The sequence below is a fragment of the Balearica regulorum genome, chromosome 7 (genome assembly GCF_011004875.1).
Source record: "Balearica regulorum gibbericeps isolate bBalReg1 chromosome 7, bBalReg1.pri, whole genome shotgun sequence".
NCBI lineage: Eukaryota > Metazoa > Chordata > Aves > Gruiformes > Gruidae > Balearica > Balearica regulorum.
The window spans coordinates 32,694,624-32,707,965 of record NC_046190.1 but is presented as its reverse complement, the minus strand read 5'-3'; the positions used below and the strand labels follow the sequence as shown (position 1 = coordinate 32,707,965).

Below are 13,342 nucleotides of genomic sequence, written 5' to 3'. Positions count from 1 at the left end.
ACACACAAGTCAGCAGTGCAAACAAACCAATCCACCACCCCCTTCCATTGTTGTTTTTGCAATGTAATCCCCAATCCCTGGCTCTTCTGTGTAAACCGTAGTTACTTCTCACAGCCCATTGGTGCAGCCAAGTTAACAGTGTGGCCAAGGACAATGGTCTAAGGTCTGCTCTAAGACCTACGGGTGATAGTTTGCATGTATGTGTTTACTATTTGTTCCAAGTGACCATAGACTGATACTATTATATATAGCCCAAACATGTAATTCAGACTAGGGCATTTATGCTTAAGTATGTAAACAGAGAAAGACATGCTACTGAGCACCAGGATATCTTAATTTAAGAGCTTGTGCTCTCATTGCCTTTGTTTTCTTTCAGTCAGTGCAACCAAACAAAATTCCTCCTGCCATCAATCAATCCACTTGCATTGCTGTTGATATCTTCCAAATGAAACTTCAACACCTTGCAGAGTAACTGTGTTTTACATCTATCAAAACACTCTTATGTACAGGAAGAGCCAGAACAAGCCAAACATACAGCTGGATAGTTTGTGCCTGTTATTGTACCTCTTGCTTCCAACCCCCCCACCATTTCAGATACTGTTTTGCTCTTCCAGTGTATCACACCACAGCGCAACAAAGAAGAATAGCTGCTTGTTATTGAAATCCCTAATTTCTACAGTACCAAAGGCTACAGCACAGACCGTCAAGAGGAAGAGAAAAAAAAAAAAAGAACTGGACAGTTTATGCTAGAACTGTGAGTGAAAAGACTCACAGTGGAGTTGAATAATTCTCCACATGGTGTACCCAAGGAGCTGTGATAGAGTGAGAGCGGTATTTAATACTGACTATATATATCACTAATCACAGAATAATAAGATGGCTGCCATGTGAAAAGTGGGCATTTTAGATAACATCTATAGCTGTCCACTTATATATACACCAGTCCACAGTCACCCACCTATAAATACTAGCACAGTAGTCCCTTAAGGAAAAAAGAAATAGAAAAGAGACATTTTCTGCTCATGATCTGTAAGCAAGCCCTGAAAGGTGTTTTGGGTTTTTTTTCTTATCTTCTATCATGGAAAAATATCTTTCTTTTATTGTTTTTCTGTCATTCTTCAGTTTCTGCATTAAGAAACTGAAAAATTAGTAGCTTGTAATATTACAAGAACTGAAATGCGATTGACAGATAATCAAGGGTAAGATTTTGTTGTCATGTCTTTTTTGCTAATTCTCATTTAAATCAAATAACAGTTGGGAGAAAACTTCCTCTGTGAAGTATTCAGTCACGTTCTCTGAAATAAATAATATATAATAGATAGAGAAAAATTACAAGGAAAAATAAAAGAAACCCCAAATGCCATTTAAAGCTACCACCCTGGAAATACATTGCAGAGACATCCCACTGGACTGAATTTGCTACTGCTAATGCAGTCAGCAGCTGCTACAGCTACAATCATTAGTCTTCCTGTCGTCTTTTCTTTGGCATGGTAAAAACTGCCTCCACCTGGGTCAGGTCTCTGTGCCCACAACCCAGTGGTGGGTTTTGCCCCATTAATTTTGTCAGTTTTCATGTAACATGAAACAGCCTCGTTGCCCCCCTGCATCAAAGCCTTACCTTCCAGCTGTGTATCAGGAAACTCTTCTAACTGTACTAAAAAGGGGCAGACTACCTAAAACCACATTAAACAGAGGGTTTTATCTCTTGCACAGCTGGGGAGGAGGGGCAGATATGATGTTTTTCATAACTCTAGTCTGTTGTTCTTTTTCTAAGCAAAGACCTTTTTTTTTTTTTTTTAAGGTTGCTATACTGACCTCAGGAAAAAATGCAATTTCTCTGGGGATTCTTCTCTATTTCTTCCTTTTGTCTCTTTTCTGCTCAGCTCTCATTGCTGGCTGAGCCCCCGAAGAAGTGCAAAGGAGGTTACATGCCAGCTCAAGGACAGCCAGGATTCTGGAGTGGCAGATGGCTGCTCCACCACCAGCACCCACCAGACAACTCTAAAGGTACCTAGACAGCAGTAATTTCCAAGAACAACCTGGAAGCACTGAGTAACTAAGCAGCAAGGTATACGAGTCACACTACCTCTCTCCTTTTTGGGAAAAGATCCCTACTTTGCCGTCCCTTTTCATTGCCAAAGCAGCAGCTTTCAATTTGCAGCTTTCTTCCATTTCATCTTATCCTTCCCTTTGCCAGATCTGCTTATAGAACACATTGTGGGAACTCAGCACACCCACGTTCTAGTCCTAGTTTTGCTAAATATCTGAGCCTCATTTCCTATTACATGGTAATATCATACTTCCATATCTTAAAAAAGAGGGGAGGCATGCAAATTGCTTTGAGAAAAAGATAAAGTCTCATTATAATTCTAGTTTTTACATACTACTACCAATACAAACCTCCTCTTTCACAGATATGATGACAATAGTCATAAATAATAAAACTATACGCACCCTAAATATGCTGGATGTACTTTATATATTTGCCAACAGAAAAAGTATTGAGAGGATGAATCATTGATGTATGCTCTCCTGGGTACACAAGGAAACAAACAGCCCCCTTTCCTGAGGTACAGCATCTACCTAACAGGTTTTGTTTATGTGCCGAGTCACTTGCTCACAGCCATGTGAGCAAACTGAGACTTAACACTAACTCTCTACAAGTTAGAAAATAGTTTAAGCTGGTCATCTGGGTTTATCACCTGTGAGAGAGACAGGCATTTGCAGACAGTGATTTACCCTACTCATCCCTAAGGAGGGATGATTTTTTTCCCCTGAAGATGCCCATCTCCTTCCATAGTCTGACTGCTAGATGACTCCTGAGGGTAAGTCCCAATGCTCTTTTTTGTAACGAAGTGGTAGGGCACACTCTGTTCTTTCTAAAAAGCGCTCCTAGAAGTAGCAGTGATATTCTTCGCCTTTATACAACAGCTTTGTTGTATAACAACAAAGCCAATGGATGGGTGAGGGCTGATTCAGTTCCCTCTAGATTCTGGGAGGATTGAGTACCTGATGCTGCAGCTGCCAGGTTATCAGCTCCCTACCCAGCAGGTCTGCTGCTGAGCTCCAGCTGTGAAACTTGTGTAACTTCGTTACAGGGAGGAAGGATGCTTGTCCCTAGCCATACTAGGGTTAGGGCAAATTTTGAATTTGAGCAATTTTTAATTTCTCAACAAAAGCTCATTCTAGAAAGCGTGTTATAATTTACGTAGTACTAAAGGTGCATGAAAGCAAACACGTATGTGCTTTGGCACAAACAGCTGTTAGAGTATTCAGTCTGTGCAGTTCTCTTGCCCACCCTGTCTGTTGTCTGGATTTCCATCATTCTGGCTCGGGAAAAAAACCAAACCAAAACACAACACCCCACAGAAAAAGCTTTACCAGGTCACTAACACAATTAATACCAAGAAATTTTAAATTAATTCTGATAAAACATCCAACTTATTCATCATTTTAATTGACAGACTTTAGTCTCCTGTTCTTACAAAACCAATTACCTCTCTCCTTTGACGAAAAATTTCATCACAGTAAAAAGCTAGGGAATTGCTATGAAAAACAAAATAAATCTAATGTCTTTTCTTTATTACACTACCAATATACTTTTCCCCCCTCTCCATTTTAACACTAGTCTCATCACTGTGATCTAGATTTTGAAGTGTATATAGTGTTTGATCTGCTAGGGTGGCTCTACCTTTTACAAAAATAAATTTTACAACTTTACACCAGTTTGCACATGAATGAGAAAACATGTATATTAAAAAAAATGGAAGAAATTAAAAAAGAATCCATCCCAGTAAGCATTTATATTAGAAGGTATATCTATTCCTGTCATATAAAATGGGAATTCAAATTCAAAAGCTGTCACTCCAAAAGTAATAACAATAAGAAAAAACCAAATATACCCTACTTTATTTGCTATTGCCATTAAAAATGAGTCATAATAAATGCCTGTTATAACATTAAATTTGGTAGTGTTTTGCATGCTGGTAGCAACTGCAGCACCTTGGCCAAACACGTAAAATTCTTGATTTCAAGCAGTAGTAAATGATTTTTCATTACACTTAATACATATGTTACTTCCAACCACATTAAAAAAAAAAGTCAAGCAAGGAAACATTAAAATTATACACCTGCTATTAACAGAAGTCACAGGAAAAATACTCTCACAATAAAAAGACTCAGAAAAATTGGTGGAAATATTTCCTGGTTATCCCACTGGCTTATAAAACAAGAGTAATTTAGGTGTTGATAGAATTAGAGTTCTCATATGTGTCTGGATGGTTATTTGTGCCTTATCTTTTAGAGATATTGCCAACATTTTTTTTTAAATTGCAGATTATTGTGTTTAATCTTCTGTCTCATTCCATGTTTCTCTAGACATCTCAGTATTTCAACTGTTCTGAGTCCAAAGGAAGTTTTGCTGGATTTGATAAGTACAGATTCTGCAATGTATTCAATATGTTCCCGCATCGGTGGCTTGAGGAAAGAGGCCAGATGAATATTCAGGTCACAGTGCTGAACGCTGCAAACTAAAATTGCTGGAAGCCTTCCTAGAAGTGCATTAGAATTTGTGACTCTTCTGTTGAAATTACATGTGTTGCTCTTGTGAGTCTGTCACTGAACAAGGACAGGCACAGAATACATAAATTGTTTAAATAATGATTAAGAACTAGTCAGGAATAAAAATGTCTGTCTCACAATACATTGTTCAGGTTCCAAAATTGTTTTCAAATAAAACAATAAAGGTAATGTTCAGTTTTCTATGAAATGAATGTATTTGTGTGTACACGCACATAGGCTAGAGACAGAGAAGGTATTCAGAGTAAAAAAAAAGGAAAAAAAAATCAGATTAATCAAAACCCACTTTTGCTGGATGTCCAATACCTGTTTCCCATGGTCTGGCATTAAACACTGAGATTCACCTATTTAAAATCAAGTATTTCCACTTTGATTTTAAAATGAAAATTACCTTATGTTTAAATTTGTTGGAATTCTTGTTTTCTTTCTTGTTGAGATCGATGAAGTAATGAGTAATGCGGTCCTTGGATTTAGAATCCATGTCCCAACAAATCTTGAAGGAATCACATGTGATGTTACTTATTTTGATGTTGTGTGGGACTGGAAGTTCCTCCATCTCTGCAATCCCACTATCTTGTGATTTATTCCCTGCATAAAAAAATAAGCATGATTCATTCAGTTGGAATCAGGTCAGAAAGACCTACTAGAAACCTGTTTTCTGTGCTCCAATACAATCACATCTCTGAACAGCCTTTCACAAAGTCTTATAGGTGGTACTCAGAAGCAACTATGAGGTACAATTATGCAAGTCTCAATGTCAGCGAAATATCAGAAAGGGATGAAACTCCTCATGTGAATAAGCATTAATAACATGTAAGTAGGCTGCACAGACTGGCTAATAGTGTGCAGTTCCAGTTCCATCTGAAGCTATCTGCTGCTACAATGTTAAGATGCCAGCAACACCCACAGTTAACATAGTGGCCCTATCCATACCTGTCAGTGAAAGAAATACAAATAGAAATCATATTCATTCTAAACCTATTTTTCAAGCACAAAGTAAAACCAATCTCTTCAAGGTTTATAGATGGTGTATGTATATGCACATATGTATACACATATATAAAATACTGTTTCCTTCGCAATGAAACAAGTAACAGAGATCATTGTGTTGAATCACAGTAAAAGGAACATACAAACCAATTTCATTTTCCAGTATTTATTCTCTCTATTTGCTCAGTTGAGACCCTGCAGTTTTCTTTGGAGGGTTTTTCTAATTTCTCTAAGTGCATATGGTAGAGGAACACATGACCATTGACTCCAAAAAGCATCACAGGTTCTAAAATTAGGTCTTCCCTTAGTTCTCAAGGCAAACTTGTAGAGCATTCCATAAGCATTAAAACTCAGAAACATTAGGGATCTTGCACTACATAAGTCAAAAGTGAATTAAAAAAAAGCAGAAAGATGAGAAAAATGAGTAAAAATAAAAAATAGAGATGATGCAAGAGAAGGAGTAAAGAAACAGCATAAAAAAATCAAATATAGATAAGAATAGAAACAAAGGAGAAAAACAAGGCAAATGTAAAAAAGAGAGGAAAACTCCCAAATTCTGTCCAAATGAAGAAGATAGGAAGCCCGTGCAGAGATGTGAGGCAGCACATTGTCAGAATTAGTTTTATTCACATCTAATTATAGAAGATAGTATTTACACTTCTGTCATAACTGATAAAAAACTGGACACAGAAGGTTAGGCTAGTCAGTAATAATAACAAAAATTTGACTTGGAAAACCTTACGGACATTTCAACCTCTCAACAAACGCTGTCAAAGAATTATACCAACACCTCAATGCAGGAATATTAAGGTTGGCCTGATTGTTCAAAATTCTTCTCATGGATATGTGAAATTCAGTCACAGAGTCTACAAAATCCATAGATACTCAGCTAATAGTCTGAAAAAAGTAATTTTACAGATGATTTCAAGAATCAACAATAAGACTTCTCTATTTTTCTTCCATTTGATGCATTTACATCCAACAGGTTGTCTATTCTTCAAACACCCTATTAGTTGGGGTTTTTTTCATTTTCAACTAATATAAAAGTCAGATGGTGCATCGTCTTGCTCAAAATCCTGCTCTATTTGTGCCATCCACAATGATGGCAGCTGCACTGGCTGCAATAGACTCAGAAATACGAGTCATTACTGAAAGCTTTCTGTTCATGTGAAATACATGGTAAGTTCTTTTTCCAACACGACATTTCAGAAAGCCAGGGAGAAAATGACATTGCTTTCTTTTGTAAGCATTTTGTATTTGAAAAAATGACTGAAAGCTCTACCAGACACACTGAAAAGGCTACATATGATAGCTTTTCCAGGAGCAAGGCTCTGTGTTTAAAGCAGAAGATGGACTGATGCTGCTGAGGTTCTCAGACCACCTGGAGAACTGGATGGACTCAGATCCCAGCACACTAAACAAATGAATAAAGACCTGAAGAGACATGCAGTCAGGAAAACCAAGCCATATATATCCACAATATTTTAATGTGCAACTTCTTTCCTTCAGAAGTGAGCTTCTATACGCTATCCCTATGGGCCTTAGCCATGTTACAAACAGCCAAGCTAGTTTAAGCTTCAGAAGACACGTGTAAAGCAGTAATGACCATTGACAAAAAGTAACAGAGAGGAAAAAAGGTTTTGGAGCACACCAATGACAGTCAAAGAGCAAAAGTGCTTCTGTAAATGGGTATTTTTTTCTGTACAATTCTTGGAATTAATGTCTGGCATATATCTTTAGATGTCTGCACTCCTCACCCTTTTAATTTTTTTGCTTAGGAAGTGAATAAATAGTTTAAGTAAATGTCTAGCAGAAAATCTCCAGGCAATTTTTAGCAACATTTTAATATAAATCTGAGAAAAAGAAACCACTTGCATTACTAAATGCTAAGCTATCCTTCTTTTGTAATGGAACAAAATCCAAAATAAATACTTCTCTGAAATCTTTAAAGCTCTTTGAAAGTGGAAAAAATCATTTTACAGATTTCGAAATACAAACAGAATATGAACAGAATATGAAACAAGTAAAACACCTCACAATCATCACCAGCAAGCACTACTCCAGTTTCCCTTCTATTTAGAATATACAGTATCTATGATATTTGTAATGCACACTTACATTTTGATACATATTTGTGTAGTCCTCAATGTCAAAATCCATTGAGTTGACAGGCAATAACAGGAATTTGATAATGATACATAGTATTAATAAGGATGGTGATGATTGGTATATGGTGACTTTTGAATAGCAATAGGTGTACCATTGCATGGGAACAAGGTAAAAAAGGACAGAGCATGAAAAGCATGTTCTTGGTCTCTTAGATTTGACTGATTTTAGGAACCAAACATGCAGGTGACCAGCTTTGCCCACAGCAGACCCCCTAGCATTCAGGCCACCAAGAAGTTTTGAAGAAACATTCTCTTGTAAAGCACAAGCTCTAAATCAGAATGCAAGTCCTGCAAAAACTAGTGTTTTTCAGTGTTAGGACCGCATTCTGTCCTGAAATGTACTGGAGTATGACATCAAAATGTGAGATACAGAGCTTGACATGACCGTACCATAATTAACTAGAAAGAAAGGAAGATGACAGTATAGAGGAGAGTAAGAATATCCTATCCAGTCTGGTAATGTATGTACATCACTTATAACTACTACATTATGCAGAATATTTCCATTAGAGTTTATCAATATTATAAAAGCATTACAACTACTATAATATACAGTTATATAATTATAAGACAAAATAGTAAGACCGGGCAGAATTTTCAACAGCAGAAGGGTAACTTTGAGCTAAACTTGGAAGTCAAGTTTTTAAGAAAATACTACTATCTGCTGTTAAAGTGGGGGTTCAGCTAGGGTCTGATAATATCATCAGCCACTTAAAAATGCCAGCTGCTACAAAAGACTGCTTAGCAGCCTACCTGCTAGTTAAAACCGGAGATTTCAAGTGTGTGGTAAGTGAAATACAGGTGTCATGGAGATCAAAAACCAACAGATATAACTGACTTAAAAGGTAACACATTTGTACCTTGCCTTTATTCCACTTATGCTTTGGTGAATATTTCGAATTGGTTTTCATACTGGAAAGCATGTCCAGTTAAAGCCACTTCTTCTTTATACCAGGATCAATTTAAAGAATAGATCAATATCAGGAAATAGGATGTCTATTAAAAGCAGAAATAGCAGCTGAACTTACTCAAAACCAGCATATATTTGCCCTAAAGGACTCCAAAACTCCAGCTGAAAGGAAGTTACTACTGTTATGGATGTGAAAATAGGTGGAGAAGGCCTTAGGACTGGCTGCTTTCGTATTAGCTGCTTTGCCACTTCATTGAGGTTAAACTCATCTTTCTTTGATGAAGCATCACAATACAGACAAAAATTGAAAACAAAAGTAGCATAGGAAATGTTGCTCTGAACAGCTTCATACCATATTAAAATAGATCAGCCTCCAATTAAAATGGCTATTTAATTTTGCACATTCATGTTGCTTCAACACTGGAAGCCACTGCGGGACTGGATAGAAACGCTGCTTTCAGGTCTCTTTTGGACAGAAACTTATAGAAGAGCTAGTAGTCAAACAAACCTGGTCTCCCCTGCCAAAAAGCTAGGCATGTCATCCCTGTGTGCTGCAGAAACACCTCTGTTTTAACAAAAAAACAGTTCACTTTTACAACAGGCAAAAGGGCCCAGTGATTCTTGACCCATATAATAAGAAGTCAAAGACCACTCATGTGTGCATAGGTCACACTGGAAGCATAAGACTTTAAATTTCTTCAAAGCCAAAGAATAAATACAACACGCCAGCTTTACTGAGATCAGCTAGAGAACTGCAAGATTAATGGTTTACGCTCCTATTCACAAGCTTATCTCTCTCTGCCATATCCAGAGTTAAATTTCAAGTTAAATTGTCTAATCAATTTTAAAGCAGTTATGATACTCACTGCTGCAGCTGAGTCAAAATGTTGGCAAATGGGTAACAAACCAATTTTATTTATATACACATAGACACACTTAATTTAGTATCCTCATTATATCTTCTACTTACATAAATTATCACTGAATGGGAAAAATAGGCAGAAAATTCCCATTGAACATTCATGGCTTTCATCTGTCACTACTGGAGACAAATTAAAAGACTTGGAAATTGATAAGTCCACACTGAAAAGATTTGGAAAAAGATTTTTTTTTGTTTAATTTGCCTCGTCACTCAAAACAAGCTGAACCATAACATCTGCAGCAGTGGAAGTATGGTGGAAAAGAACCTTAACACAACCTCTGATTGGTAATTACTGAGCGTTCACAATCACTGAATTTTTATAATTTTAGAATACTTGATATTTTTTTTTCCTTAGTTCTAAAAATGCTGAACTTCACAGCAGGGCAAAGGACTATGTGCCTACTGATTTTTCATTTCACAGACAAACTGTTTATGTTATCCATAAAAGAAATCCTGAAGGGGCTAATTTGTAATCCACCCTCTAAGCATACTTACAGCTCACAGAAGTGAGTTTTATGAAACTAGACCAATAACACATTTCTGGGTTCCTGCGACCTTGCTTATAGAAGTTTTGACTCTAATATTACCTTGGCAAATACATTCCTGCTATTAAGCATTAACAATGCAAAAAACCCAACTGAAACAGTATGATATACATTTAATGAAGACATAAAATCCCTATACGTACATGTGTATTGCCCATAGTTTGAATTTAATTAATCATTTGGAAACATTAAAAAGACGGGTTCATGCTCAAAGTTTGTATACCAGACATGCTGCAGTAGAACTTCTAAGTATTCAGAACTCATACGATTTGTATTCAGCAATCAAATCACACTCTCTTTCCTGTAACTCCATCCATAACACTAATATGCCACCTTTCACAGCATTAACTATGTAGCTTGCTGCACTATGCAAGCATGAAAAATTATTCAGCAGTCAAGAAACAAATTCACAAAAACCAGAACCTTCAAATGACTGAATACAGTGACACACTAGCTATCCATCAACAGGGAAAAAACTACAAATATTACAGCCATAATGAGTGTGATTGCTTGTACTCAGTGTGAAGTAAACTCATGAAATACTCATTCAACTGCAATGATGTCAATTAAAAAAAAGAAATTAAAAGAAGGCAGGGCCAGATGAAAACCTTTTCTCTGCTGGAGCCGTGAAAGTATCCCTTCAGTAATCATAGATGACAAAATATAACTGTAAAATATTAATATTTATCTGTAATTTAGACTTGGATACTAGGGGGAATGACCATCAAAGTAATATAAGAAGACTTTTCAGATTGCTATTTCCCCTTCATGGGGTTTAGATTCAACCAATTCAGGTATTTGTCCAACGTCTGGACAAAAAATACTTATTTTATATGTGGAAAAAATCTAAACAGAATGTGGAATTAAGCGGGAGTCTGTCTAAAACATCACTCAAGCAAATTTAGAACTGTTCTAAGTAGTGGTGGAAAGTTACATATCCCTGAAGTGATGTAAATGTGCTTTGTATCACAGAGCCAAAACATGCCAGGAGAACAACCAACAGAAAAGAGAAGAAAGTGATAAAATGGTTTTTCCTTGCATTACTTTAAAATCTCATCAACTCTGTTTCCTACTAAGGCTTTGTCCTTCTGTCCCTCAAGATGCAAATTACATCAGCTTAATGAAGTGTAACTTACATTTTCCTTTAAACCCATTATGAACCTCCCTCAATGTGTATAAACAGATTTGCCTCTTCTGGCATCACACTAGAAAATCTCCAGTTGTATGGACAAAGACAAATCATCTGGTTCCAAGTTTCTTTGTACTCAGGGATAAATCTTCAGTGTCTTTAGAGTCATGTTGTGGGAAACACAGATTTCTGATGCTTTTGGAGGAGGCATTCAAAAATCACTATTATGGCTTTCCTAAGCTGCCAACATCATTGCCATGGAACTTTGAAAACATGTTCCTAAAGGATACATAAAAAACATTAAGGCATTTTAGGCTGTCAGTTTGTACTTTGTAAATCTCATGCCTGTCTTTGCATCTGAAATGGTTGTTATTAAGGAGTTTCTTTTTCTGAGGATGAAACTCTTTGCATTTAGTATAGTCTAGATTTAAAACAGAACACAGCACAACAGAAACAGTGGAATGCTTGTTAGTAATGGCTATTTCCAGTTACAATCCTGTCTTTTCCAGCTGTTAAGTTACACTGAAACATCCTAAGAGCTCACTAGTCTAGCTACCACATTCTCAGCTGAGGAGGTGACAGCTAAATACTTGAGGACAGCAGTTTCTTAAACTTTGATTTCACAACAATTTGCAAAAAACATCTGTTCAAACACTCAATTTAATTTTCCAGAAGACATGCATATATTTAGAGATTTCAAATAAACATAGTGTTAAAAGTCATGGAATCTAATAATTCACAAAGAATTTAATTCAAAATACAGAAATGTCAGTACTTGTTAAAGTCAAGGCACTCATTTAAGGCTCATTTAAAACTTGGTAGATGAACAGCAAAGTAAATAACAGGTCCTACTCAAATTCTATCCGAAGACTGGCTGTTCTCTGAATTTACCTCTACCAGCAAGAAAAAACAATTCAAGACACTTTCCAAAAATGAGATCTTTTGACATTTACATGATGAAAAATGGCTTTGTGATGAGAAAAAAAAAAAAAAAAAAGAAATAAAGAAAAACAAAAAGATGGAAAACTAGGTAATACAAAACACATATTTTAGGGGGACTATACAGACAATAAAGAAAACTAAGCCTACGTAATGTGAGGTTCCTGAAAAACCTCCATCTCTAACACTGACTTGTGGCCCAGGATTGAAAGTTTGCTACAAAAAGGAAAGCCTAGATTCAGTGGTAATTGTTCCATTCATCAAGACTGTGGCTGGCTGTGCTAAAGCAACTCAAAGCAGCCTCTAGGTTGCTGCAATTTTTTATTGCAGGTAAGAAACTTGGAAGCTACTGAACTAACTGGGAATGCCAAAAGCACAAGGAAGCCCTGGTGATATCCTACAACTAGCAACTGGGAGGAAAGCCAGTGGAACAGTCGCCATGCCACTTCTATGTCACCACAATGTTCTCCCCTACCCTGACGTAATTGGTTCACATAGTTTGGGGTTTATCTGGGCTGCTGTCATGCAGAAGATAGTGCACTAAGTGTTGCACTGTCAGCTCCATGAAAACCTAGGGATAAGGGAAATGTGTCAAGGTTTGTGAGCCAGAAAATAAGCAAGGTGAGACTGCACCCACATAGCACAAAATTAAAAGCTGACACTGGATCCTTAATACATTCTGGGAAGATATCTGAAAATCAAAAGATATGTAGATGAGGATGAGAGGCATAGAGGAATAAACAGTAAAGGTAAAGCAATTTTTGGGACCTCAAAAAATGAGGTTTACATTATACACAGTTACCAACAGCACATCTAATAAACATATCAAAAGTCAAACAAAAATCTTATAATACAAATGACATTTTTTTTAAAAATCCCCTTTTTAAGATCTTAAATATATCCATTGGGGAAAACAGAAAGTCTTTTAGTCAAGTTAACATTTTCAATACAATGACAGACATTAGCTATGACCTTTCAAAGCAGAAATATTTGATGAGAGGGGATGGACTTCAAAAAGAGCACCTACGTACCATGATGTAAGAAATCCTCTTACTGGATATTGATAGTAACAACTGAAAACAACTCACTCAGAAACAGTTACTCCCATAAAATGAACAGAGACATCTTTATACCGTCTGAAATGGAAAAATTTCTACCTTT

The 13,342-nt window shown here is 36.6% G+C and overlaps 1 protein-coding gene across 3 annotated transcripts in view; it reads right to left on the bottom strand.

Moving 5' to 3' along the window:
• The window catches only part of PHYHIPL (phytanoyl-CoA 2-hydroxylase interacting protein like), a 61,661-nt gene that overhangs the window by 5,871 nt on the left and 42,448 nt on the right, over window positions 1-13,342 (bottom strand). For all 3 annotated transcript variants that reach the window (XM_075758796.1, XM_075758795.1, XM_075758794.1), the window contains one exon: window positions 4,970-5,166. In XM_075758796.1, coding sequence (XP_075614911.1) covers window positions 4,970-5,166 — 197 coding nt within the window. The remainder of the gene's footprint in view (window positions 1-4,969; window positions 5,167-13,342) is intronic.